Below are 27500 nucleotides of genomic sequence, written 5' to 3' on the forward strand. Positions count from 1 at the left end.
ATCAAGTAAACACTGAAGCCTCAGTTAGATGCTAAAATATATAATTTTAAAACGTATTCAAATATTATTTCTAATTCGAATTAAAGAATAAAATATAGTGAAACAATTTAAGAATTATCTTTGACATGGAAAGCAAATGCATATCTTATTTCTCTATTTTCTTTAAAAGTCCATTACAACAATGCAATAATTCCCTAAAAAGAACTTTATATAAACGCTAAATATGCCGAAATAAAAACAAGAGCTATCCGGAGTATTGCTCTTCAATAGGGAGCTAAGTTTGTGTGTCTCTCAACTTTAAAGATTTTCAGATTGACACATTAGCAATATTTATGTATAAAAAGTAAACAAGGGAATATGATAGTTTGTGAATTTTAAAATCCGCCCCTCCCCAAGCATTCCCCAAACCTATGTAACCTACATAGTGAGAGTTAGTGGGAAGATGTAACTTAACAGTAGATCTCTGCCTTCAAGGCCAGCATGGTCTATATAGTGAGTTCCAGGTCACTCAGAGATAGTGAGACCCTATCTCAAGAAAGAATGAAAAAGAGAGAAAGAGAGGAGTGGGGGAGGAGGAAAGGAAAAAAGGCAAAAAGGGAAGAAAGAAAGGAAAAAGATACAGCCACAATCTTCTTTTCAATAATACATGTTTCTAAAAGTGTCCTATTTAGCAGCTATGATCATATATGTGTGATAAATTTGTCTCAAATTATGTCTTTCTAAGGAAAAAAATGATTTACTGTTAGAAATTTTGCAATAAAATTATATTACTTTGTTTTTCCTGTGTGTGTGTGTGTGTTTGTTTTTGTTTTTGTTTTTTTTTTTTTTTTTTGTGTGTGTGTGTGTGTTTTTTTTTAAATTTTAATCTGATACTGAAACAAAAATGCAGGATTTTCTTTTGCAAAGCACACTCTTTACTATTGGACTAAGCTCTGGACTCTCACTCATTCTGCTTCTCAAAAGCAAACCTTACATGTTGGATATGATGGTACATGCCTAGGGTCTCAAAGGCTGGGGTGTGCAGTAGGTCAGTGAGGAGTTCAAGACCACACAGGAGTTCAGCTACACAGCAGATTTCAAGCCATCCTGGTTGATAGGAGACCTTGTCTCAGAAAACAAACAAAAAGTGCAATTTGCTAAAAGTATTAAAATTGAAATACAATGAGGGTAGAGGTTTGGTTTTTTTTCAGGCTTTAGAAATAGATGCCAAAGCTGTAATTCTACATTAGTTTTCCTTCCAGTGAGCATATCAATGTTTATTTTTTCAAATTTGCTCAGAAATCAGAATAATATTCATATAGTTAAAAATCACAGCATTTGAGCTGGACGCAGTGCTTCATGCCTGTAATCACGGCACTCAGGGGACAAGGCAGGTGGGTCTCTTAAGTTTGAGGCTAGCCTGGTCTACAACTCAAGAACAGCCACGGCTACCCACAGAAACCCTGTCTTGAATATATATATATATTCATAGTAAGCCTGAGCTTTACAGAAAAACCACACACAGGCTTTTATTCTCATATAAAAACTTTGATGTAGGCAACTTGGTTTTATGGCTAGGGAAGTGGAATGGATCACAAAAATAATATTTCTGAACCTCTTGAGCATCGAATTATGAGCACTGCGGCTGGAAGACATGACTGAGAACACTGATGCGGCCTTTCGTGACGACACGAATTCTCCAGGTCCTCAGTGTGGCGCCGCCGCCGGGGATTGCGTCCACCCACAAGCCACGAGCGAGCCGTGGTGTTTTAAACTGCGACTCAACTTCAGCACATCAGTTTCACAAAGCAACTTTTGATTGTTACTACAGAGTGCTCAGAAAATTCCTGTATTTGGCGTAATGAAAGCACTTCCTTCTCAGTAAAATGTGTCAACCGAATATGATCTCCCAAGCCCTAACCATAGAGGAACTATGGGGTCTTTCTGGGCTCAGACGGTTCAAATCAACAGGGCAGGGAATGCAGAGGATGGGTAGGGAGGTGAGCCCCTGGTCCTGTGTCAGTCAATATATACACTCAAAAAAGAAGGATGCGCTGAAACAACCAATACACACATCACTTACTCTAAACGTTAAAAAAAAAGGATTTCTTTGATATCCTTTTATTGATATTTTTCAATATTTTCTGCTTTTACTAATACAAGATGAATATCGTTAAAGGATATTCATTTTACTGGAAGACTAGGTACTTTTATATAAGCATTGTTCATGTTATGATCTATGATAAAGCTGACATTTAAGAAGCAAAAATAAAAGATTATATAAATACAGTAGTCTCAAGATATACGCACTGAGTTCTTCAAACACAAAAACAAACTGAATACAGTCCACAATGACCTCACAAGTAGTAGTTGGCTACTTTTCCCCCCTTGAACATAGTATTTATATCAGGTGTTACGTCTGACAATATCATGTGGGATATCAATTTCACATCTAATATAATCAATTAATAAATATTAGCATCATTAAAAATAATAGCCATAGAAAGAGAACTTAGAAAGCCTAAAATAAAATTCTTGAACATGTATCAGACATAGCTTGACAACTGACAAAACTACTGCATACTTTCTGGAAAGTTTACATTTAACTCTCTAAAGTTGAAACATGAAAGATAAAAGTCAGGGATGGTGTGTTACAACTCTTCCATTCTTAAATAACAGAGCCACAAGGCTACTGAAAACAAGACATAAAAGAGACAAGGCATTTAAGAACCCATTTGGCCAAGCAATTAAAATACTACACACACATTTAGATAAGGAACTGCAGATATTACCCTAAGAGAAGGCTCTGTACTGTATAAAGCACAGACTTTGCTAAATATTCACATATATTCTCATTTTGATACTAAAAGCCTGAGTATTATTGCTCCACCTGAGTTATTAATTAGCTTAATCTCTTAAAAAAACAAAATGTTCAACTTCAGTGAGACAGAAAGTCTTAAAAATCAATCCTCCACCCTGCTCCAAGCTGTAGAATGTCTTTAACTGGTCCTATCTGCTTACCTACAGGACAAACAGGTGAAATAGGTTGCTTAGTTTCTGCTCAGGTATATTCAACTTAGCTTCTTAAATCATTCACAAGAGAATTCTTGTGAGCATCTAATTTATATAATAAATCTCATCATCGATAGTAACATAGCCCCAGTTTTCCAGAAAGTAGGCATGCATTTCAAGCTAGAACAAGAATTGCAAGTCGTCCTCAGAAATAAATGCTAACATTTACTTCTCAAGTCTAGAATGGAAATTTCAGCTCCTTAAAATTAGCATCTTGTCCCCATTCCTTGTAAGGATTCCTACATTCAGTCTTCTAGACAATAAGCAACGCTGAATGGCTGCCTGAGACCTTACAGAAAACCTGCACACCACCAATTTGTTAAAGTGCACTGCCTTTTAGCAACCCCTCCTTTGTTTTCCTTTTAACATAGGTCTTCTTTAGTAAGGTTCAAAGGTGAAATCATGATAGCAATTCCCACTACTTGATTGTCCTTTCCTGATTCAGCACAACACAAAGACAAGACAAAAAACAAACAAACAAGCAAACACAACTCCTTTGTGGAAGGGTAGGCACTTCTAATGCTCAGCTGCATCCTCTCCTGTCTGCCACAAAGCAACCAATGGGATAAAGGGAAATAAAAGCAAAAGGATCCAGGTTCCATTCGTTCATTTTGTGAAAGCTTTAATTACATCCCCAAAGATATGTGAGACTTAATCAAAATCCAAAATACTGTACTTTACTTCAGCCAGTCTCTTCATTAACGCAGCCAAAAATTCCTCCCATAAATGCATACTCCACTAGTTGGCCATATAACATGAGAAATTCTGCTAAGTACAATATGTCCAATAAAATTAAGTTGACTTTAACCACAATGTCATTTAAATAAGCCAATTAAATGAGCCGGAAAGACAAAAGTGAAAACACAGCCTTGGGAATAACTTTTTTCTTCTTCTAGCCATTACCAAATCCTTCTTACGGTGATTACCAAGGCAAGAAAGGTAGCAGTGACACCTCCGCAAGGATTATCTAAGAACTCATAATAAGCAGCCAGCTAGCTCTTCCCAGATTATTTTAGTAGCTTCTCTACTGTGGCAAGTGCTGCTACTTTTCTGCAGTTTGATTAACACTTGTAATCACACAATTCTTCTGTATACTACCTAAGGGAATCTCAATTCTTTCCTTAAAAGTCCAGTTCAGAAAACATGAGTTCAGATTATAGTCCTTCTGTGTGTAAAACTCTGTGCCCTCAAAGATGATGAAAGAATAAATTCTAGAAGAGATTTGAAACTCAAAATTCTACCTTGCATCTAGCCTGTGATAGACATTAATCTCATAGGCACTGCTCTGCCTTCCGTGTCTATGTGGGATCCATAGCTTCTGAAAAGTGTAGGCATGACAAAGTCTAGGCAAACCTAGACTTTCAAATATTACATTTTCTATTGCTGACCAGTTTCTGGTCTGATAGTCAAAATATCACACAATTATTCATAATGAAATTAACATGATAATATACTGATATATTAGAAAACACTTTGAAAATCATATATACCATTTTACTATGATATAAAATAAGACAGGGTTCTTAGGTTGAAAACACATGCCATCCACATCTCCTAATTACTCTATTAATTCTGTATTTGTCACTTTCTAGTATCAATACTTAATATTTGCTGGAAACTCCCTGGTACTTTGAATCTTTTTCGCCATACCCATTTCACAGATCAAAATATTTTTCCAAATCTTTAAATAGTGCTTTCATAAGTTCATTAAGAGAAAAATGTAGTTATCCTAAAGTATCGTAAGACTTAAGAGATTCATAACCAACCCACCTATGTGCAATCCCCATCCCATTTGCTACAATGGCACCTACCCCAGCGTTGTCATGGTGACGATGGTGTACCAGAAGGCTGCAGGGATGCTGGTGAACTTGCTTGCCGAAGAGCCCTTTTCTGCGTAGAACATAACCGTAGCGAAAATGATGATAGCCATCGTGAGGGAAAAGAGCAAAAAGCCCAGTTCTGATGCACAGCTCTTCAGTGTGTACCCCAGGATACGCAGGCCTTGAGAGTGGCGGGAGAACTTAAAGATCCTGAAGACTCGGAAGACTCGGAGTGTGACAAACGCTCCACTGACATCCTCATTGTCTGTCATCACCAGCCCAATGTAATAGGGCAGGATGGCCACCACATCGATGATGCTCATGACACTTCGCACAAAACGGTAACGACTAGGTGCTGCGGCCAGGCGAAGCAAGTACTCAACAGTGAAGATCATGACACAGGCAGTATCCAAGCAGAAGAAGGCCACTGCATACCGTTCACCGCAAGGCAGTTCCTTTATGTGGCCTGGGCTGGACCCACATGGAACTGTTTCCACCACATTCGCTATGACCGAGACCGCAATGAAGAACCCAGTCACATAGTAGAACACCAGAGCCATGGTGCTGGTGTGGGGATTCTCAAAGGCCCGCCAGACCCTCTGCCTGGCGGTCATGGTGGGCAGTGCACTCTCCCCTGTGTTGTCAGTGTCAGCATCATCCTGTAGGCGCTCTGCATTCTCCCGCCTGCGGTCCTTGTACTCCTCATAACAGCAGTCGCCAATAATTTCTGGGATGAGGCCAAAGAAGGCCAATTCTTCATCATAAGCCGAGATACACTCGTGGCGGGGATAATGAAGCTTCCCCGTGCGGTAGAAATTGAGGATGTGGCGAAAGATGTCTGGGTCACGGTCAAAGAAATACTGTTGGGTCTCTGGGTGGTAGAAAAAGTCTCTCTCAGAACTGCCCAGTAAAGTGTCTGGGTAGCGTTCCAGGGTATCCTGCCATGTCTGGAAACGGGTGCCACTCACGTTCAGCACAATCAGGGCATCCTGAGTCCTTTTCCTCTCCTGCCTCGGAGGAGCTGGCATAGGCCCCGAGGCAACAGGCATCCACCCAATGGCGGCTGCCCTGGCAAAGGGCAGCCATGCTGCGACCCCGGCCGCCATGTTGTCGGGAAGGGTAGGTCACAAGAATGATCAGGGTCACCCAAAGTGACACAATGAAAGTAACGCAATGCCCCACTTCTTCACGTCAAACAAAACACCGGGGAACAGTGTTCACAGGAACGCGGTTATTCCAAGGTGGCCCAGGTGAAGTCACAGTTCTCAGAAGGCCAGATCTCCCTCACAGACAAGTCTTTGGAATACTAAGATTAAAAAAGACAGTGACCTACAAATCTCTCTGCATAGAGCTTAAACAAATCTCTGCCAACAATTGGACCAGGGTACCTCCTGGCACATATAAGCACACAGGTGACTTCAGAAACAACCGCTTCTTCAAACAGGTGTCTTCACTTCTCCCCTGATACAGTCTGGTTGATTTGGGGTCAGTATACAGTGCAGGAGAGAGGAAAGAGAGAAAGTCACCCAGCGGTAGTCTCTGAAAAGAAAGAACCTTTTCACCTTCCCTTTTCGCTTGAAGTAGTCCTTCCCGCCAAAGGCGTCTCGAAAAAAGACGACCTGTTGTTGTAGCTCCAGAGATGCGGTCACAGCTGCTGTCCCGAGTCCCTTGGAGTCTGCTGGCCGCCTCTGGTCCCGCTGAGCTTGCAGAGATGGAGGTGAAGTGCAGGGCTCGCGGTGGGGGGCGTCGGTCTAGAGCCTCGCTCTCCCCCAACGTCGACAGACACCCTGTGTGCCAACCAAGAGCGTTCGCCAGATGGGCCCCTTCACTCTCTGTTCAAGTTCAGCTCAGGTGCAATGTGACAGTTACAGAGCCCGGGAGCTGGCAGCCGCCGCCGCCGTGGCGGCAGCAGCATCTGCCTCCGCGCAGAATGCGCCTCGCCCGCGGTACATACCTGGCAAAGTGCGCGCCGGGGCTGAGTTGCATAGAGACTTTGCCGTCGCCTTGCACCCGGAAAAGGAAAGGGAGAGCCAACGGCTCGCGAGCAGCCAGATCCCAGGCTCCCAGGGAGCATAAATAAAGCTCTGGCGAGCTCTCCGTCCCCTTCCCCCACCCTCCGTGCCTCCCTCCTCCTTGTCACCTTCCCCAAAAGCCAGGCGCAGGCAGGCAGAGCCAACAGCAACAAGTTCAAAAAGGTGCGGGGGAGGCGAGCCGCCCAGGCCACTCGCTCCTGCCAACTTACTGCGCGGCCGGTGTCCCCGGGGTCGGGGCGCTGCGGGGCTGCGGGGAGCCGGGACTGCGGGGCTGCCGGGCTGCGGGGCGGGCGGTGGCGGCGTGGGGCCGGGGCCGAGGCGGGAGCGGGCTGTCGTCCGGGCGCGGAGGCAGGAGGCGCTCGGCGGCGCGGGGGCGCGAGAGGGCTGCTAGCTGCTTCCCCGCCGGTGGGTGGTCCCGCATCTCCCCCGGAGCTCCGCGCGCGCAGCTTTGCCCGCGCGGTCGATAAATAAGCAGGGAAGAGAGCGAGAGCCGCACGCACGCCCCGCCACGCAGGTTAGGCAAAGGCGTCTCCTGCCTTTCCCTCGCCTTGACCTTTCTCCGCCCCCGCCCCCTCGGGCTCCTCTCGCTCCACCCTAGCTCACCCACCAACCCCGGCGCCAAATGTCACCAAGGGAGAGCGTCCAGGTGGTTCTGCCCCGGGAATGAGCGAGCCTGGGATGAACAAAGGGAAGCTTCAGGGAGCTTGGCCGCGGATGTTTGGTGGAAGAGAGGAGGAAGGGGGACCGGTGGCTTACTGCTGCCTCCGGAGCCCCGGTTCCAGATGAGCGTGGGAAATGGGGGGGGGGGTTGTTTAAAAAAATCGAGAAAAGCTGGAAAGGAGGGTGAGCGGAGCGGAACGCGAAGGAATTGGTTGCCTTTGGGGGGCGACTGGGTCGCAAAACCTGCAAAGCTCCGCGGCAGAATTTTTAAGTGATTCTCCCTCTTTCCCTTATTTCGGCAAAATTATTTTTGCAAAATTATTTTTGTTCAAAACAGATGTTAAGGTTGCTGAGGTTCATATATTACCCGTCCAACTTGCCGAAAAAGTCAGAGAAGTCTCCTCTGGCTAGGTCTTGACACAACTCCTTTCCCGTCCTTTGCAAATGACAGGAGAATTTAGACCCTTTTCTAAATGTCAGCGTGCAGAGGCGTGCGTCTCTGAGAGTGTGTGTCCGTTTATGCTCTTTGCACATCCCTGCACAAATCTAAAATGGCCAAAGGAGGAAAAGGTGTCTGGGTGAGGGGTGACTGATGTGAGGAGAGACAGGAAAATTGTAGTGGCCAAACGATTTTGGTGTTCGTGTACCCCGCCCCCAGTCATTCGGTGTCTTCCTTAAAAACCAAGCTTTAACACCCATCGCCACTAGATGGCGTGAGTGGCGAGAAGTTAAATCTACATCTAAGCTGTTCCAGAAAGGCAAAAGCATCAGAGAAATTCACTTATTCAGTGGTGAATCTGATCGCATAAACATCCTCAAATTCCCTGCTACCACCCACCTTTTTGATGTTTATATGAAACTATTCAAGATTCAGACTGCGTTTTGATGTACAGGGAACATGACGTAGCGGGTTTCCTGTTAAAATGTCTCTGAAAATTACATCTGAAGTACCAAATCATTATCAGCAAAATCATTAAGATCTTTGGAAAAGTGACGTTCATGTTGGATTGTTAGGAAGAGCGTCCTGACTTCTACATGAAAATCACTTTTCAAGACTTTGTTTGTCTTTGGTTTGGAAAGTAAGTGGGTTGTACTATATAGAAATTGACTTCCAAGAGATCATAGGTCTAAAATGGGTGCCCAAAGAGAACCTGTGAAGATTAAGTATAGAAAACCAACAGAGAATGAAAACAAACAGCCCCTAGAATATTCGAAATTAGCTGTCGAGATAGATTGTTTGTTGGGTTTATTTACACGTGCAGGTTTGGGGATTCCGGTGCCGGGAGGTCCTGAAGCTGGAGCTATGAAGTATGAAAGGAAATTTAGGACACCTGCTGTTTGTTTGTTTGTATTATCCAGGTGAAGGATGCTTGGAAAACCTGCAAAGCTCAAAACTAGCAAAGAGAAATGAGGGAATTGCCTACCAATTAGTATTTAGAAATAATAAGCTAGTACAAATGAAAAGATAGCATCATGGAAGGCATGCTATATCTACATGAGAAAGAGACATGGTCATTAAGAGTCCGCGATGCCGTGCTACCATGTAAACATGGAAGTCAAGTGAGACAGACCTTTTAACATTCCCCTCTGGGAGACCAAGTGCTTACAAATATGAAAGAAATACTTAACTTCATGAGAAGCTTCAGACAACACAGCATCTAACATTTTAGGAAAGCATTGTGATTTGCCCTTCTCAAGCAGCATCTAGCAGAGCAAAACTTAAACCTACCTAAATTTAAGCCTACAATTTAAACATATCTAGATTCAATTTCTTAGCCTAGGACATGACTTACAGGTCTTATTTTATTTGACAAACTATTTAACTTCTATGAGTAAAATTCATAGATAATGAAAATATATTTTAGGCCTGCTGGTAAAAAAAAATTCAAAGAATAATTCCAAGCTCCAATGTATAGCTATTTGGTGAATCTTTGCTTTCTGATTAGGCTGTGGCGCCTTTTAACTGTGTCTAATGCGGTAGAAGGAGAAGATGGCCCTCTTGGGCTTAATCCCAGCCCTGAAACGTCTGATCTAATCATTACTTTCATGACTCAATGGCCACCCAAAGGCTCCTAGACTATCGTCACCTCATTGGGGAATGCATTTCAACACATGGATTTGGAGAACACAAACTCTCCAAATACAGGAGAAGTAGTCTACTGATCCTAACAAAACCAAACCCATTGGTTTTATTACCACTGATCTTTGTGCTTATTCTTAGTTCTAGATTTGTTTATTGCTTATTGTCCACTATCATAATAGCCATGAAGAATATTACAATAACGATTCCCCATCGTAAACATAAATTAGCACCCCACCCTACGACTCTTGTCATCCCTCCACTAATATGTTTTCCGCCATTTACCTCTTTGAGAATATTGTGGAAAGTGTCCTGAAGTTTACAGCTTTTTGAATTATCTAATGTGAGAAGTCTTAGGACTGCCAAAGAAACTTGGTCCAGTCCATTTGGAAGATGCAGAGACTGCCTCCCAAAGCTGGGGACACACAAAGCTTAGCTGCCTGAACAGTTGTATGGGCACTAAGTCACAATGGCTTCTGGCCACTCCTTCCCTGTCTCAGCCAAATCTCTGCTTGCTCTGCTTCCTCCCGTCATTCGCACTTTAGCCAAACATAAGCAAATTGAATTGTAATTCAGTTAACTCTGGGTTTCCCCTTACTATAGCAGTATATTAATAATTCCAATCTGATCATCCTACATTAACTCCTGTCTACAATAATTTGTCACTTGTATTTCATTATGCCTTCATTTTTAACTTTTTAATGACTAATTTTATTGAAGATATTTTTATGTTTATTTGTCACATGTACATATTTCTCAGTAAAATGTGTAGACCTTGCTTGTCATTTGTCTGTTTTAAATTTGATTGGTCTCAGATGTTTACTTTGAAGACTCTATAGATTCTAAACAGTTTTCCTGGCTCAGATATATTGTTTTCAAATATTTTTCCTGTGTGTAGCTTCTTTAGAATTTTTGTCATATGTCTATTATAATGCAAAAGTTTTAATTTTGGTGAGACATGATTTATCAACTCTTTCCTTTCTGTGGACTACAGTGTTGTTTTCAAGTAACAGCTCTTATTCCTTAATATTTTCTAAGCACTTTATATTGTACATTTTAAAATCAAACCAATGATCTTTTTTTAGTTAATTTTTGCACAATGCTCTGTTCTAAGATTTTTTTTTTTTTTTTTTTTTTTTTTTTTGGTTTTTCGAGACAGGGTTTCTCTATGTAGCCTTGGCTGTCCTGGACTCGCTTTGTAGACCAGGCTGGCCTCGAACTCACAGCGATCCGCCTGCCTCTGCCTCCCGAGTGCTGGGATTAAAGGCGTGCGCCACCACGCCCGGCTTTGTTCTAAGACTTTTATTTTGACTTCTTTTTTGTTTTTAAACCAGTGAAAATGCAGTTGTATTTTTATTGAAATGGCTGGTCTTCCTCTACTGTTTTTTGTTTGTTTGTTTTATAGCTTTGTCAGGAGCCTGTTGAATGTATTTTGTGGATCCATTTCTACTTTTCCATCCTGTTCGGTTAATCTCTGTGTCTGTAACAACCACTAGCATCACCCTTTTTTGATTACTGTAGTTGTATAGTAACTCAATAGCAAGTGGAAAAATTCATTCACTCATTTGCTTTTTTCTCTAAATTGTTTTAACTCGTATATTCTTCCTTTTCCATGTAAATTTTATAATAAACTTCTATGTATGGGCAAAAAAGGACTATGATTTTAAACAGGAATTATATTACATCTATAAATCAACCTGGAATAATTGACAGGTTAGCTATGTTGAGTGTTTCCCCACTTATTTTGGTTTTTTTTTTCATCAGCACTTTTCAATTTTCAAGATACAGATATTGCACATGTTTTATTAGTTTTATACACAAATTGTATTTCCTGTGGAGATATTATGATTTTTATATTTCCCTTTTCATATGTTCATTCTTAGTGCACAGAAATATAATGAGTTTTTCCTTATCGATTCTGTGCCTTGAAATTTTGTTGAACACCATTATTCTTAGATTTTTCTGTAAATACAATCATGGTATTTGCAAATAGAATCTATTTTTTATTTCTTTGCAACTTTCATAAATTTTATTTAGGATATGGTTTGTATTGAATCTAAAATGATGCCCTAAATACTTTCCATAGTTTTCTATTTGTTCAGAAATTAAATATCCCCAATCTCAACTTCTTGTGCACTATACCCTCTATCCTTCCTACTTTCATATTGGTCTACTGTAATCTTGCTAAAATAGTTCTAATTTGAAGAATTTAGTATTTTGTCTGGGTCTGGGAATAGTCCATTCTTATTTTTTTTACAGTTATGTAATATTCATATAAAGTCTTATGCTTCATGGGGAAATTTATATAACCTCTTCAAAAATGTCCAATTCATGTTCTCCAGCAGAAACATTAATAGATGAGATTTGCATGTGATCCCTCTCATAAGAAAGATAATCAATGGGCAAATGAGATTGTTGATTACTTTGCTGTTGCTGTGATAAAATGCAATAACTATAAGCAACTTAGAGAAGAGTTTATTTTGGCTTGTTTTTTCACAGAAGACTTCATAATGGTGAGAAGAGCATAGCCCCATGCCTAGAAGCAAGAAACTGGCTGATCACATCTCAACTCCACACAGGAAGCAGAGTGGAGAAATACAAAGCAAGGGATGCTGTAAACTCTCAAGCCCACCTCCAGTTTTGTGCTTCTTCCAGAAAGACTGTACAGTATAAAGGTTCACTACAACCCCACCACACCCCCCAAAACACACACACACACACACACACTCACACACACACACACACACGCATGCACGCACACGCGCGCGCACACACACACACACACACACACACATACACATGCACACGCACACACACATGCTTAGTACCACTAGCAAGAGACCATATAATCTAATACAGAAGCCTATGGAGGGCACTTTTCATTCAAATCACCACAATGAGCCAAACTTTTCACCAGTAATTAAAAGTATATGCCTCACATCCTTTCAAGCATTTTGCTAAAAAAAAACAAAACAAAAACAAAAAACCCGAATTTCATCCTTCTTGTTGCTAAATAATATTCACTGTGCATCTATACAATGTTTTCTTTAGCTATTATATGTTAAAAACAACCGCTGCTATAAACATGGCAATGCAAGATTTTTTTTCTTCAACACACTGATTTCACTTCCTCTGGATATAAATCCAGGAGTGGGAATGTATAGGCATATGGCAGGTCTGTTTCTACATTTTTAGGAATATCTATATGATGTCACCTAGGAGTGGAGCCTCTGGGAATAGCTCTGAGGACTTTTCTTAATTAGGTTAATTGATGTGGAGAGACCCACCCTAAATGCAGGTGGCACCATTTCAAGGACTTGGTCCTGAAATAAATTAAAAGGAGAAAGGAAGAGCATTATCATTTATCGTTCTCTGTTTCCTGAGCACCAACGCAATGTGACTGCCCAGCCTCTCACTCCCAGCACCATGCCTCCCCTGCCCAAAGCCATGCCCCCTCAACCTGTTAGCTGGAACCAGCCCTTCTTCCCTTAAATAGCTTTGTCACAAATATTTTATTACATCAGGATGAGAAGTGACTGGTCTAATCTATAGCGTTTGCCCTTACAGCTGTGTTAATTTTACACTCTCTCCAACCTTGTGAGCGTGTCTCTTAATCCACAACTTAGCCAGTTTCACTGGGCATTTTTGAAAATAGTCATCCTCAATGAAATAAAATTGTACCCTGCTGTACTTGTGGTGTGCACTTCTCTGATATTAGGTAATTCCAAATTTTTATGTACTTGATTTCCATGTGTGTGTTTTCCTTTTGAGAATTGTCTATTCGGCTTATTTCCCAGTTGAGCTGGGTTTTTCTCTCTGTTATTTGAATTCTGTATATATTCTGGTCATTAATCCTTTGTTTAATAAAGAATTCACAAATACTTTCTCTTATTCTAGAGGCTAACTCTTCAATTTGTCACTTTTCCCAACCCTTTGCAGATTACACTATTGGTGGAAGACAAGCCACTGCAAATTTGTACATTTTTTAAAAAGATTTATTTATTTTATTTATTGCATATGAGTGCTTTATCTGCAGAAGAGGGTATTAGATTACATTATAGATGGTTGTGAGCCACCGTGTGGTTGCTGGGAATTGAACTCAGTACCTCTGGAAGAGCAGGCGGTGCTCTTAACCACTGAGCCATCTCTCTAGCCCAAATTTCTACATTTTTAAAAATTAAAATAATACATTGTTGTTGATGGGATATCTTGGTTAGTAAAGAACCTGCCACACAAATGGGAAGAGATGTATTGAGATTCTGAGAACTCATGTTAATCCAGATGTGCTAATACACCTTTGCAAGCCCAGGATGCCCACAATGAGATTCAAGGTAGGGAAAGGAGCATCCAACAGCCCACAAGACGTTTCGCCTTCTGTATTCCATAGTGAACAACAGGAGACCGTGTTCAACCAAGGTTGAAGGTGAATAAATAGTATTGTCTACTCTGACCTCTACACATGTGATATGGTATGCACGTACTGACACTCCCATACAGTACACACACGCACACACACACACACACACACACATTCACCTACTCTTAATTATACCACACAAAAATGTATAGACACATTTTATTCATCCACATTATTTAATAAAAGTTAGAATGTCATTTATTTTCACAACTTTATTTTAATTTTATTTAGGGAGTTGTATGGCTTTTTTTGGCTAGTACACAAAGCAATAAGTTTCTTTCCTTTTTCCCTCATTTCAATCCCTTTATTTCATACAGAAATCAAATTTGACATGCCAGTGGGATAAAGGAGACATGTGAATGACACAGCATTGTTAAAGCTGCTTTAATGCTTAAAAATTATTGATATTTCAAAAGCCACAAGAACCTCTAGCATACAGTCACTGTGGCAAGTGTCATGACCTGTATCTCCCTTTGGGACACTATTAAAAGGATAAGTTGACAACTTGAACTTGATTTATTTTGTCCCTTTGTTCACTCTCAAAGTTCTTCCCAGGTTTTAAACCTTCAATAATTCCCATTTTATAACATTTTTTCATATGTAGGAAAAAATTAGCTATTTTTACATGGTTCTTTTCAACTTTCTCACAGTGCCGTTTTGAACACCAGTCACATTGTATAAGATTAGAAGCCTATAGCCTAGTCCCCCAGCCTAAACTCACAGTACTGAATTTGGAAGTCATAAATTTGGCCACAATAAAAGACTTTTGAATGGTGGTGACTAAAAAGCTATTAAAAGTCTAATGTGCAACGAATCTGAATTGCTTCTGGAAACGTTTACCAATGCTACATTGTGCAGCTTCCTTTGTAGCCTCAGTTCTGAACATACAAAGTGCATTCTTTGCACCGTACGTGTTAGGAGGTCATGCACCACCAATAAACATCTTCTAACACTCTCCTGTTTATAGTTTATTGAAATATTTTTGTTGCTCACACCACTTCTTCTACCCTTAGAAGTACAATCTCTTAATTACAGAAAACAAAAGTTCCTCAAATTCGTCTATCATCATTCCTCAGGTCATGTTGAATTAGCATATCTTTGAAATAGGCTGTATTCATTTTTGAACATTAATAAATGTATATTTATATATATTAGATTATATACCTTGGCTTGCATAAATTTTTTAGATTTAGAAGTTTAAACACTGTTCTAAATGTGTAAAATCAGAGCGGCGTGTCATTGCCTGCCTGGCTCCTCATATTATGTTCAAAATTGTTTCCCCAGGTTTTACACACTGAACTGCGCCCACTAAATATGTGCAGTTCTTCACAAACCAATATACTTAATAATAAACATGATTTTGTTTTCAGCATATTCTTGGCTTCATGCATGTTAGTGTCTTTTCATCCATGGAAGGAAAAGAACCAGTGGCTAACATGTTCTTTTTCTTGACCATTCATGTACATTACAAGTTGGCCACCATAAGCCCCAGTGTTCTAGCTGTGGACATTCAGTGTATCTCAAGTGAGCTCAGTAAGAGAAAGGGTAAGAGAGAAGGAGAGGATAGAAATCTGTTTCAGCTCAAAACAAATACTGTTTATGCATTTTATTTTAGAGTCTTTATCTTAAGTGTTTTCTTATCTGACACAGTGTCTGTTAGAGATGAGGAAGAAGAGAATAATGAGAAAATTGTGAATGCCCCTCTTAAGATCTTTAACATAACTTTGGAAATAATTGCTAGGGAATCATTCCAGTGTGAGGACCAAGGAGAAGGGGGCAGGCAGAGCTCTGCAGAAGCACTATTCCTAAACTAGAAAAGAACATCTTCTTCAAGAGTCACACGCAATGTGGTACAAGATGAACTGTATCAATTGTAGGACAAAGAAAACCCTGAGGTGGTCTTCCAAGGGCAAAAATTCTCCATGTGTATTGCCATGTTCTGCTAGAAAAGGGTCTCTTTCTGGCTTACTCTCTATTACATGACTTCTACTTGCTTCAGTTTTTTTCTATGGTAGCCCCACACGTTGATCACGTCCCCCTGGCAGGTTGCAGTGCCAGGCCACAGAGGAAGAGGATTCAGGAAGTCCAGATGAGACTTGATAGGCTGAGATCAGATGTTAGGAGGAGGAGGAGGAGGGCTCCCCTTTCTGAGGACTATGGGAGGGAGGGAGAGGGGACAAAGGAGGGAGGGTGGAATCAGGCAGGGATGAGGGAGGTGACTACAATCAGATGTAAAGTGAACAAATTAAAAGGACTCCAGGTGAGAGAGGTATGGGAGAATTTGGAAATAGAAGGATCCAGAGGGTTCTAGAAACCTACAAGAAGAACATCAAGGCTGGTGGATCTGGCCCCCGGGCAGGTGGATCTGGACCCAAGAGGGTCTGCTCAACCTACTGTACCAACCAAGGACAATGCATGCAGTAACCTAGAACCCCTATTCAGATCTAGCCAATGGACAGCACATTCTCCACAGTTGTGTGGAGAGCGGGGACTGACTCTGACATGAACTCTGGTGCCCGTTCCCCTTGGTGGGGAGGCCTGTTCTGGTCACACTCAGAGGAAGGGTAAGCAGGTTACCAGGATGAAACCTGATAGGCTGTGATCATACGGTGGGAGAGGAGGTCCCTTTCTGTCACAGACCTAGAGGAGGGGAATAAGGTGAAAGAGGGAGGGAGGGTGGAGTGGGAAGATACAAGTGAGGGGATAACAATTGAGATGTAACCTGAGTAAATTACTTAAATAATAAAAAATAAAAAATAAAAATAAAATTACCTGAGTGAACTGGAAGTGCAGGGTAGCAGCTTCCAAAATGAAAAAATGACAGAGACAGTTTACTGCCTGAACAGTCACCCAAAACTCTCTATAACATTGGAGCATCGTCTTCAGCTTTCTGGCCCAATAAATCTGACAGCCATATTTGCGAGACAGGAACTATTGAGGACTTGCTTACTGTGTCTTGACAGAGTTTGGCCATTGACTCTGCCAGCATCCATGTTTGCCCATTTTTAGGCAAAATTCTATCTGTGGTAGAAATGAGGACATTTTATCCAGTGGCTTGTTTGCCACATTTGAAACCATCTCCATAAGGAGGTTCTTTGATGCTCATCATCCTCTTTGAAGTAGGCTGGGTGTTGCCAGGAGTTAACTTTGGAAGCTGCTAACCTGCACTTCCAGTTCACGCAGGTAATTAAGTTTTATTCCTTCTCAAGTCACTGGTGGAGTTGAAGACCAGATAGTTGAGTCTTACAATTAAACTTAGTTGTTTTGGGGTTAAAATGTTTTTAGGCATTTAAAAGACATGAGATGTGATATATACTGATTTTCATTCAAAATTTTAGACTCAACAAGATAGGAAAAATGTTTACTTCAAGTTTGCCAAATACAGTTAGCAAAATCACTAGGAATGTAACATTTATATAGTTCCTGATTGTCTTGTGGTTCTTCCTGCTGCATGTAGTTTATTTATGTGTAATAACATAGATGTATATGTTAAAAAAGAAACATAATAAAATGGAAAAAAATATAAATAAATAAATAATTTTAAGTATGTGGCTTCTTTTAATAAATCAACCAAAATGGAACTTAAAGAAAAGTAGAAAAATGCAATGCTTAAATAAGTTTGGTTAATAAAAATAGCCTCTCAATTCATAAAATGGTAATATATAAATCCTGTGTTTTACTAATCCTGTGTTAGATTTTAATATAAAGTTTAAAATATCAGTTGCTTAATAGATGCCAATTAAGCAGGTTTCCATTAGAGTTGTCCTGGTCCCTCTGGTAAATACTAATTGACAGGGTGTATTAAAGTCCATCCTGCTATTTATATGAATTCTCATTCTTCCCCATTGTGTATAACCCTTGTGGGGACAGTTCCCCCACTGACTAACAGGAGTTCTGTGATGGGGATTTAAGGAGCATCAAGCTTTGAGTCCTTATTAAGGAATTGTCTTTGATGTTCTTGGTCTAATTTTCAGCAGCTTTAACGCATTGTTTTGTCTGTTGGTTAAAGTATAATTACATCATTTCCCCCCTCCCACCCTCCCATGTACACCCTCACCTTCCTCTGTCTCAAGTTCCTGATCTCTAATCCACTTTAAAGTGAAATCTCTCTCTTCTTTTATTAAGACATTTACAAAAGCTACAAAGTTTGATTGGCAGAAGACATTTCAAAAAGTAAAGGCAATAAGAATTTATTTATCCTTTTTATTACATTCAACAGTCAACAGTGATTAAAGCTGTTCTTTGGCAATGGATTGCTCACTGTATTTGCCATAACCTTGGCATATATATTTTTTTCTTTCTGTCTCTACTTCCAAACATATAAATACAATCCTCTTGGTTTTGGATGACCAACATTTTAAAGTGGATTGATTATATTCTGAACACAGACATTTGCAAAATGTAGCTTTTCTCTCTTAGCATAGGTTTGTATGGTGAAATAGGGCATAAATAATTGCATAAATATCTTTAAATTTTAAAACACTTTATTGTATGAATATAAAACATTCTAAAATGTAAAAAGTGAAATTGGGACAACATTTAAGTCAGATGAAGGTACCATAGACAAAACCAACTCTGGCATGAAAAAATCAAAGGTGATGACAGAGAGACCAGCAGTAGGGAAATTGTTCTATGCTTATCCTAGGAGCTTTACTTATATAACTGGTTTGCTCTATTCGCTGCAGGAGAAATATAAGTGGGGAAAGACTGGTAGAAGCAGAAGCTACTCCAAGTAAATGCCCTGTCTACCAGGTGTGCACACCATTATTGGTGACAGAGAAGGATGAATTACCTGTGAGTGACTCTGGAAGGGAATTGCTTGGGGAATAATGGGTTACTAGAGCTTAGTAGATTATTCCATCAGAAACAGGAAAGAATGAGAAAAAAAAGTGTGTTGTGAAGATTTTTAAGTAGAAAGAGATTTAATAATCCATTAAAGAATTTTAAAGAACTTTTATGGTTTTAAATGTATTTGTTTTTCTTTTATGAGTATGGGTGTTTTGCTTGTACGGATATCTGTGAACCATGAGTGTGCCTGGTGCTCAGGGAGACCAGCAGGGTATCATGTCCCCTAGTACTGGAGTTACATAATGTTGTTAGCTGTCACGGGGGTGCTGGGAATTAAAACCCTAGTCCTCTGGAAGAGCAGTGAGAGCTCTTAAACAAATAGCCATCTCTCCAACTCTCATTAAATACTTTTTTAGCAAACCTTTTCACAATTGTGTATAGTGTCCGGGAGTATGCAGCAGTAAGCTGAGAGCAAACGCTCTGGTGTATTGGTAGTGGGCCCTCAAAGGAAGTCCATAAGCAAAGGGATCACTGAGCACCAGCAGTAGCACCCAGTACTGCTTCTCACTCTGAAAACTATGAACAAAGCAGGCCTGAGCTGCTGATCTCTTGGCACTCAAAGAAAGAATAAGCAGGCTACCAAGATGAGACTTGATACCCTATGGCCATATAGATAGTGGAAGAAGGTGTCCCCATCAGTCATAGACCTAGGGGAGGGGAATAGGGTGAAAGTGGGAGGGAGGGAGGAAGGAATGGAAGGATACAAGTGATGGGATAACAATTGAGTTGTAATCTGAATAAATTAATTTAAAAAATTAAAATTTCAAAAAAAGAAAGAAAGAAAGAACGAAAAAGAAAAGAAAGAAAGGACACACTGTGATAGTATCTGGAAAGGTAGCTCCTGGCCAGTTTTCAAGTATTGGTAGATGACTCATCTATCCCAAATTGTGCAAAGGTGAGTGATGTGTGTTGGACATTTGTTTTTAGGAGCCTGGAATATTAGCTCTGTGTGCTCTAATAAGAGAGCTCCTCATAGCCCAACTTGTTCTAATAGCTTTTATGGGTACTATTGTGGCACTTGTTTTGTGGTTGTTGTTGTTGTGGAGGTGGAGGTTTTGGGTTGTTTGTTTGTTTGTTTGTTTTGCATCGTCACTGGAGGAAAGGTGCTGTGTGTGATACCACATTGGAAGGGGAGAACATAGGAAGCGCAGCAGTAGAGCTCCTCCAGGCATGACCATTCCCACATGTGAGTCATCTGTGTACCCTTTCTACATTAGCGCCCGGAGCTAAGTACACCTGTGTGCTGAGTCATGCAAGCTTACCTTTTCAATAACACATTATTGTGCAGCCCAGAGTGATCTTTAACTCTGGTCTCCCTGAACGCCCCAAGCGTTGGTTTTAAAGATGTCTTCCCCCAAATGTGGCTTCTCTGGATCAATTAAGTCTCTGAATGTTTAGTGGTCTTAGAGGCACCTAACATACTTTCTAAACTGGGTTTCAAATGCTGAGCTAAGTTTTATCAAGTGAAAATGACACAGCAGAACTCGGCAAACGGCAGGATAAACAAAAGCAGGGAAGAACCAGGTGTTCCACCAACAGCCTGGAGTCTCAGTGCAGGAGCAGAGAGCATGTCCCCATTCTTAAGTGGGAAGCACTCCTCAATCCAGATGAGCAGTGAGTACAAGTGAATGTTTCCGTGGATAATTCAGACAAGGAAAGACATTTTTATCACTATTTCACTTCTGAGATCATTTGTGCTATTATTTGTGAACTATTAATAGCTCGGAAAAAACTTAGCCAATTAGCTATCTGTAATTTTCTGACAAAGAAATCATATCAGAGTTCTCAGCAGCTTAATAGTTCCTTGAAGTAGTTTGTAGCCGTGTTTTACTCCAGTCATAAATTTTGATAAATACAAGAAGAGGTAATATACTCTTTATTCAGTGGTATCAGCATTTTGTTTTATATGTTTTCAGATATTTTTCTGTCAGCATAAGAACCACTTTCAAAGTTTCAAAATATAGCACAAGTACAAGATGAAATTTATCATTTATGTATTATATGCAACGGGAAAAGAGTGCCAATCACTTATAATGTCAGTATGGATGAGGCTGTTAAGAATTTGCCTTTGAAAAACAAAGCTTTTCATCTTCATTCTTTGCTTGAACACCCTAGGAGATGCTGTCGAGAGCAATAGGTTAGAGCTAAAACCATGTGTGGTGATTTTGTTATCTTATTTTGTTTTTGAAATTCCAGAACTTCTCAGTCTATCATTTCAAGGTAGGGCATTGCTAGATACAATTTAACAGTAGCATGAGCTGTTTCTATGTTTTATGACATAAATTTGATCTTGACATTTTTGAAACATACATCTAATTATTTTCATGAGAAGACTATAAAGTATCATCTTAATAGAACTTTATGTCATCCATAAATATTCATTTCTGTGCCACATATCCTTTTTCTAAGATTTTGTTTTTATATTTTAGTGCATTTTCAAAATATTTAACCATATTGCCTTTGAGTTTATTGAGCCTAATGATTATAAATAACAGTAATCAATGAAGTTTCTGTTTTTAAAGAACATATGTAAACATCGCTGAGATGTAGCCAATACTACAATTATATAAAACAGATGATAATAACATACTCAGTGGCAATTTACTTAGTGGTTTTGTTTTTCTTTTTTTTTACTCTGATGTTATGCATCTCTGCTTATTATTTAATGTTCCTCACTGTCAATCCTACTGGGAACTAGATGTGCCTCACTAGCAGAATAAATAGTGAAAATATCTTCACAGTCATGGAATATCCACCCCCAAGCCTTATGTATTCTTTGTGAAACAATTTGCTTTGCTTTAAGTCAATAGAAGTACAAGATATTTAGTTGAATATGAATTATTGGTTGGTAATTTCTCCCAGGACATTTTTACTTAGGGAAATTGTTAAGAAATATTTGTGTTAAAGTAAACAAAATCCACTGTACACAAGATAATGAAAAAACTAAAGAAAATAAGAGTAGAGGTCTAGCTCAGTAGGTGGCGTACCTGCTTGGCAAGCATGCGGCCTGGGTTTGTCTTAGCAGGACCTCCACAGAGCTCTTGTTCTGGCATGGAAGGGAGGTGAAGGCAGGACATCCCAAGTTCACGATCATTTCTGAGTATATATCAATTCAGAGGCTAGCCTGGAGGATATAGACTTTTTGTCCTAATGAGAAGTAGAGTAGAGAAGAGAAGGAAGAGGGATGAAGAGAGAGAGGGGAGGGAGAGAGGAGGGGGGAAGGAAGGGGGAAGGGAAACACTACATAAATCTCAGTCTGTATTATGATGAAATCACTGGGAGGTGAGAACGGTGCTGTTTGAATAAAATTTTATTTGTTACATGATATTTATAAAACAGATTTTAGATATTCAAGTTAATTCTGTTATATTATTTTAGTATAATAAGTTCTTTTTATTAAATATGTTTTACTTTTTACATATACATTTATATTATTACACATATATACAATAAACTACCTACAGCAAGAAGAACCATGACAAAATCAGGAATTGTATAAATGTTACATTCTTAGTGTTTGGGCTATTTGTCTTTGGCAGCCTTGCAGAAAACATCTTTCCTATTCTGGTGGGTCTAAAATTCTGAATGTAAATAAATATCTTTCATATCTCATCATTATCAACTTAAAACATCTAACTAGGCCTAAAAACATCTTAACCCCTAAACAACTAAGCCTAATTGTAAAACTAAACTATCTTGTCTTCAACCCCATCAGAGACTTGAGAGGGAATAAAATAGATTACCTGAGTATGCTGGGAGTGCAGGTTAGTAGCTTTCAAAATGAGAAGATGACAGAGACAGTTTGCTACCTGAATAGGCACCCAAACTGTTAAAGGCTAGGCTTTTACAACCAGAAGTTTACTAAGTTCTTAATTAGGCTAACTATGTTCTATGAACTAACAGTATGAAAGCTGACCAAGAGAAGCAGTCCAGGCTTTCCTAGAGGACACCTTTCACATCAAAAGGATATACTTTATAGTGAAACGTTTACACCTATAAATGTTTTTATTTACTTTTGCATGGATTATGATTATCTTTTAAAACAAATAAAAAGAGTAACAATTCTTGTTCTGGTTATAATCCAAGCCATGGTTATTTTATTTTGTTCATTTATCGAAATTATAGATGTTTATCTAGATTAATATAGATAAATGAAATTACGTGGTGTCATTAAACTACGTGGTAGTTAATGGTGGCTGCTAAGCTAAGCCAGTGGCTCTGTTCCTTTCCACAAGCATCTCTCCATGGAGCCTGGTTCTTCTTACAGTACTATGGCTGGCTTCCATTGGCAACTATGCAGAGCAAGACACAGACAAAAGCTATGTATCTTTGATAACTAAACTTGGCCAACACAGTGTCACTTCCACTATTTTATTGCCATCCATGGTCAAGGGGAGGAGATATGGGATCCACCCACTAATAGCAAAGTGACAAGATTCTAGAAAATCCAGTGAATCTAGAAGTCCTGTTGCTGCCATCTTGTGAAAAGTGCAATCTATCATGAGTATAAGATATGAAGTAATATTTATGAGAAGTAATCTTTTATCTTCTTTATGAAATAATGAATGAGCACCTGTAAAGATTTGAATTGCTAAAAATCAATGTAACCTTTATAATGAAGTACAGTTACAATATTATATCACCATTTATTACTTAAATCATTATTAATAAATTGTAATAAAATAAAATATGAGCTTCTATCTCGCTGTTCTGGTTTACTTACTGAATATTAAATAGATGTGATGAGATATAGTAAAACTCTATATGACAAATGGTTTACATTTAGTAAAGTATTAATGACTGAAATAGAAACAACTTAATTAACAACTTAATAGTAAACTATTATGTCTGGAAAATGGACATTACTACTACAACATTCACAGTACAAATTAGAATGGATTAAGTAGGGAAGATTATAGATGAATAATTTTGAGAAGAAGAGCTAACTTGCATGCTTACAGGTGGCTCTTGAAGTTAGGTTCATATGTAAATATTAGTGACAATGAATGCACCCAGAGGATTAGATAGAAACTCACAGCAGCATTTGGTAGTTTCTTATCACTTGAATATGTTATCTAAAGTATGGTTCGCTTTGAATTCCTTTTTCTCTTGTTTTATTTTTGTATTTTGGTTTTTTGAGGCAGGCTTTCTCTGTGTAACCTTGGCTGTTCTGCAACTCACTATGTAGGCCAGGCTGACCTCAAACTCAGAGATCTACCTGTCTCTGCCTCCCAAGGGCTGGAATTAATGGTGTGCACCACCACTGCCCAGCTCCTTTTCCTTGTATTATATATTGATTGGGATTTTATAAACAATAGACTGCATGTCACCAATTATCAGACATAAAACACTCCACACCCTTAAATATTATAGTATGTAGTAAAGTAACAAGGAAAAGAAAAGCTTGTTTACAAGGTATAGACAGTTGGAAAACAGAAAGACAAATGTGAATGAAATCTGATCTAAGACAGCCAGGCAGAAAAGCAAACTGATCTGAGTGATCTTAACAGGATTAAGCATTTTTAGATAATGAGGGAAGACTGGTTTTTCTTGCCAAAGTAACAAGGCCACTGGGTGTATGAGAAATTTTAATTGCGCAGGCTGAAGTAAAACTGAATCTCCATGTCTTCCGCAGTGAAGTAGGGGAAAGGCTGCCCGGCTGCTCCTCACAAAAGGTGAAGTTACAAATAGACCTTTCCTTTCCTCAGCAATCCCGTTCCTAGGATGAGCTTGACTCTTCCTCTACAGCCCTCATGTTTTCAAAAATTGTCCTCCAGGCAACACGTTTTTCTCTCCTTCCAGATAAGACTTGCCTAAGATTGACTGCATTCCTCTGAAACTTCTTAAATAGCTCTACATGGCGAGGAGCATAAAGTTACAACAGGCACTGCCTGTTTCCATTTCATTTTCTGAAACTGAATACCCCCTCCACCAGTCCACAGTTCCCTTCCTAGCCATGAGAGAAAAACACACACCAGCTAGGAAAGACATCACACATTTCAGCAGTTATGTCTAGTTGCTCTGCACACGTTGTAGCTGTTTTCTTTGACTGAACTTATTATCTTCTTTATCCGGTATGTTCTTATTTAATCAAAATGCCATTCTGTCTTTTTTAGCAAATACTTGAGTTGCATGCTAGCTCCCACAGACCCTGAATATTTGCATTTGTTGCATTTAAAAGTATGCAAATATGAATTGTGTTCCAGGTGTCTTTGCATTTCACATGGCAAACACAAAATGGGTACTGTCTTCTGATCTCAAATGGGATGCTTTGTACTGTGTTTTGCTGTGGGACCTCCTGGGGAGAAGAAACTACTAGAAACATTTATCAAGTGGCTAAACATAATTTAAAGCAAACTAAATCACAAAAAGGTAATAAAGTACCATCCTAAAACAACTTTGACTCTATCCATCATTTAAAATGCAGAAGTGATTGAGATAATTTAATGACACTATAAATATAGTTTGCTGGGATAAATTTAAAGTAAATATTGCATAGATATGTGCTTCTGCTAATTAGCCAAATTTCTAGAAATAGGAATTAAGTATTGTAAATATTACTACTTTGTATTTTCAATCTCATTGGATGTTTGGGCACCCTGGGCTCTTCACCACTTTAGTGCTATGATTTTTTAAAAATCTATCAGTATCATACTGTTTTTGAATTGTCATTTATGCACAAAGACATCAATCATGAGGCAGGAAAATGTAATTTGACTTCAAGTCACAACCTACAAAGTGTCTAGACTCTAACATAGATCTGTTCTCTCATCAATTTTGGTTTGTGAAACATTCTCACTCTTGAATTTTTATGTGTACGCTTACTCTTCTAATCTTTAGGATTACACTAAGCTGGCAAGCCTGTTCATATGTATGTCAATAGGGAAGTATTCAGCTACATATGATTTTTTACTTATCTGAACAAATTTAAAATATTCAGACAGTATATAATACTTGAGACTGAAATGATGGGGCTTGGAAAATTGAGGAAATTGATATAAACTTAAATTGTAAGTGCATGTAACAAGACAATTATTATGCATCTTCAGCTTACCACAGGATTTTTGCTGTTTAAAACAATTTTAATATATAAATAAATATAGGCAATTATAAGACATTCAATAAGACAAGGTCATTTTAACGTGTGTGTCATTTATTTGTGCACTATGATACTCTGGCCAAAGCAGTAAAATGTAAAGGTATCCAACACACTCTAATATATACACATATGTGTATGTATGTATATGTATATATATTTGTGTGCACTACTATTTAGTCTCAAAAGTATTTTAATGTAATATCAATGAACATGGCATGAATTTTAAAACAATATACGCAGAGCAAATGTGGCCATTAAAGATACTATTTTATCTTTAAACTGATATAATTAAAGTAAGAGATAATATTTGATATGGCAAATGACTGATTCTTGTATCATTAGTCAAGTGTAGAAAATATTGTCATTGTTTCATCATTAATTCAGTATAAAAGTAAAATTTATAATCTCTTTAAAATTATAACCATTGTAATGAATGTGTATCCACCTCTGCTTGTGGATTTAATTTTCATTTACCTGCTAAGAAGTGATATGAGCATTTGCATGTACATTTTGTCTATGTATACATCTGTTTCCATAGGTGTCAGTTAAAACCTTTATGTTACTGGCTCTCTCATCATCATTGCAAAATTTCTGACAAAAAATTCTGACAGAAAGGATTTAATTTGCTTATAATTTCATGGTTTCATGGCAAAGCAGAATAGTCAAGAATAATGGAGCAGAGACAGGTAGAAACAGGGAAAGAACTCACCCCCAAGACTTTGCCACCACCAGCTGCCCAATTTCTCCAGTCAGGCCTTGGCTTTTATAGTTCTACTTTCTTTAAATTGATATAGGAAGCGGTAGTATTTCATATGGCAAAAATGACTGATTCTCAAGCTTTAATGACTACTAATTCTAGCATTTCTCTCTAGACCACTGATTCATTTTTTGTTATTTGTATGGTGGACATGTGTCAAGCTTAATTACTCCACATTGGTACAACTATCCTAAGACCTTTTACTAAAAAGACAATCCTCTATTGAAGCACCCTGTAACTTCTGAAAAATAATTGAGCATCCATATATATCTTTTGGATTTTATGTATTAATTGTTTACAGCTATAACTTTACATTAGTATTATATATTTTATATTTCAGGGGAAGCTTTATAATAGTCAGTAAGCATACAAGTAAGCAAACTAAGTCTACTGGTTTATGGTTTTGAAGCCCTTTGACCTATGCAAGGTACTTTGTGTATCCATGGAAAGTGTAGAATCATCTTCCTCATATCTCCATCAGATGTCTGAATGTCTGATTATAATTACAACTAGTTACAGACCAGGTGAATATGGTGGTCAGTGTAATCATAGTCTAGTCATTGCCTAAATAGACCTCTATTAGCATCATCAAATAATCTCAGAACAAGTATCAACAGAAGGGAACTTGAGTTTTAATCTGAGGAATTTTTCACTATAAAATTAGTTAATATATTTTAAAACATATGGTGTGCTGTGATTTGTAAAATTCCGTTTCCCAGTGGTTCAACAAATCAA

At 38.8% G+C, this 27500-nt stretch overlaps 2 protein-coding genes across 2 annotated transcripts in view; both read right to left on the reverse strand.

Moving 5' to 3' along the window:
- LOC127194899 (heat shock protein HSP 90-alpha-like) overlaps window positions 1-27500 on the reverse strand; it is a 477387-nt gene that overhangs the window by 114587 nt on the left and 335300 nt on the right. The window lies entirely within an intron of this gene.
- LOC127194468 (potassium voltage-gated channel subfamily D member 2) lies at window positions 4597-7207 on the reverse strand. The gene has a single exon (XM_051151865.1). The coding sequence runs from the start codon at window positions 5975-5977 to the stop codon at window positions 4859-4861; it is 1119 nt and encodes a 372-aa protein (XP_051007822.1). The 5' UTR covers window positions 5978-7207; the 3' UTR covers window positions 4597-4858.

This window comes from Acomys russatus, chromosome 10 (assembly GCF_903995435.1).
Source record: "Acomys russatus chromosome 10, mAcoRus1.1, whole genome shotgun sequence".
NCBI classification, from domain to species: domain Eukaryota; kingdom Metazoa; phylum Chordata; class Mammalia; order Rodentia; family Muridae; genus Acomys; species Acomys russatus.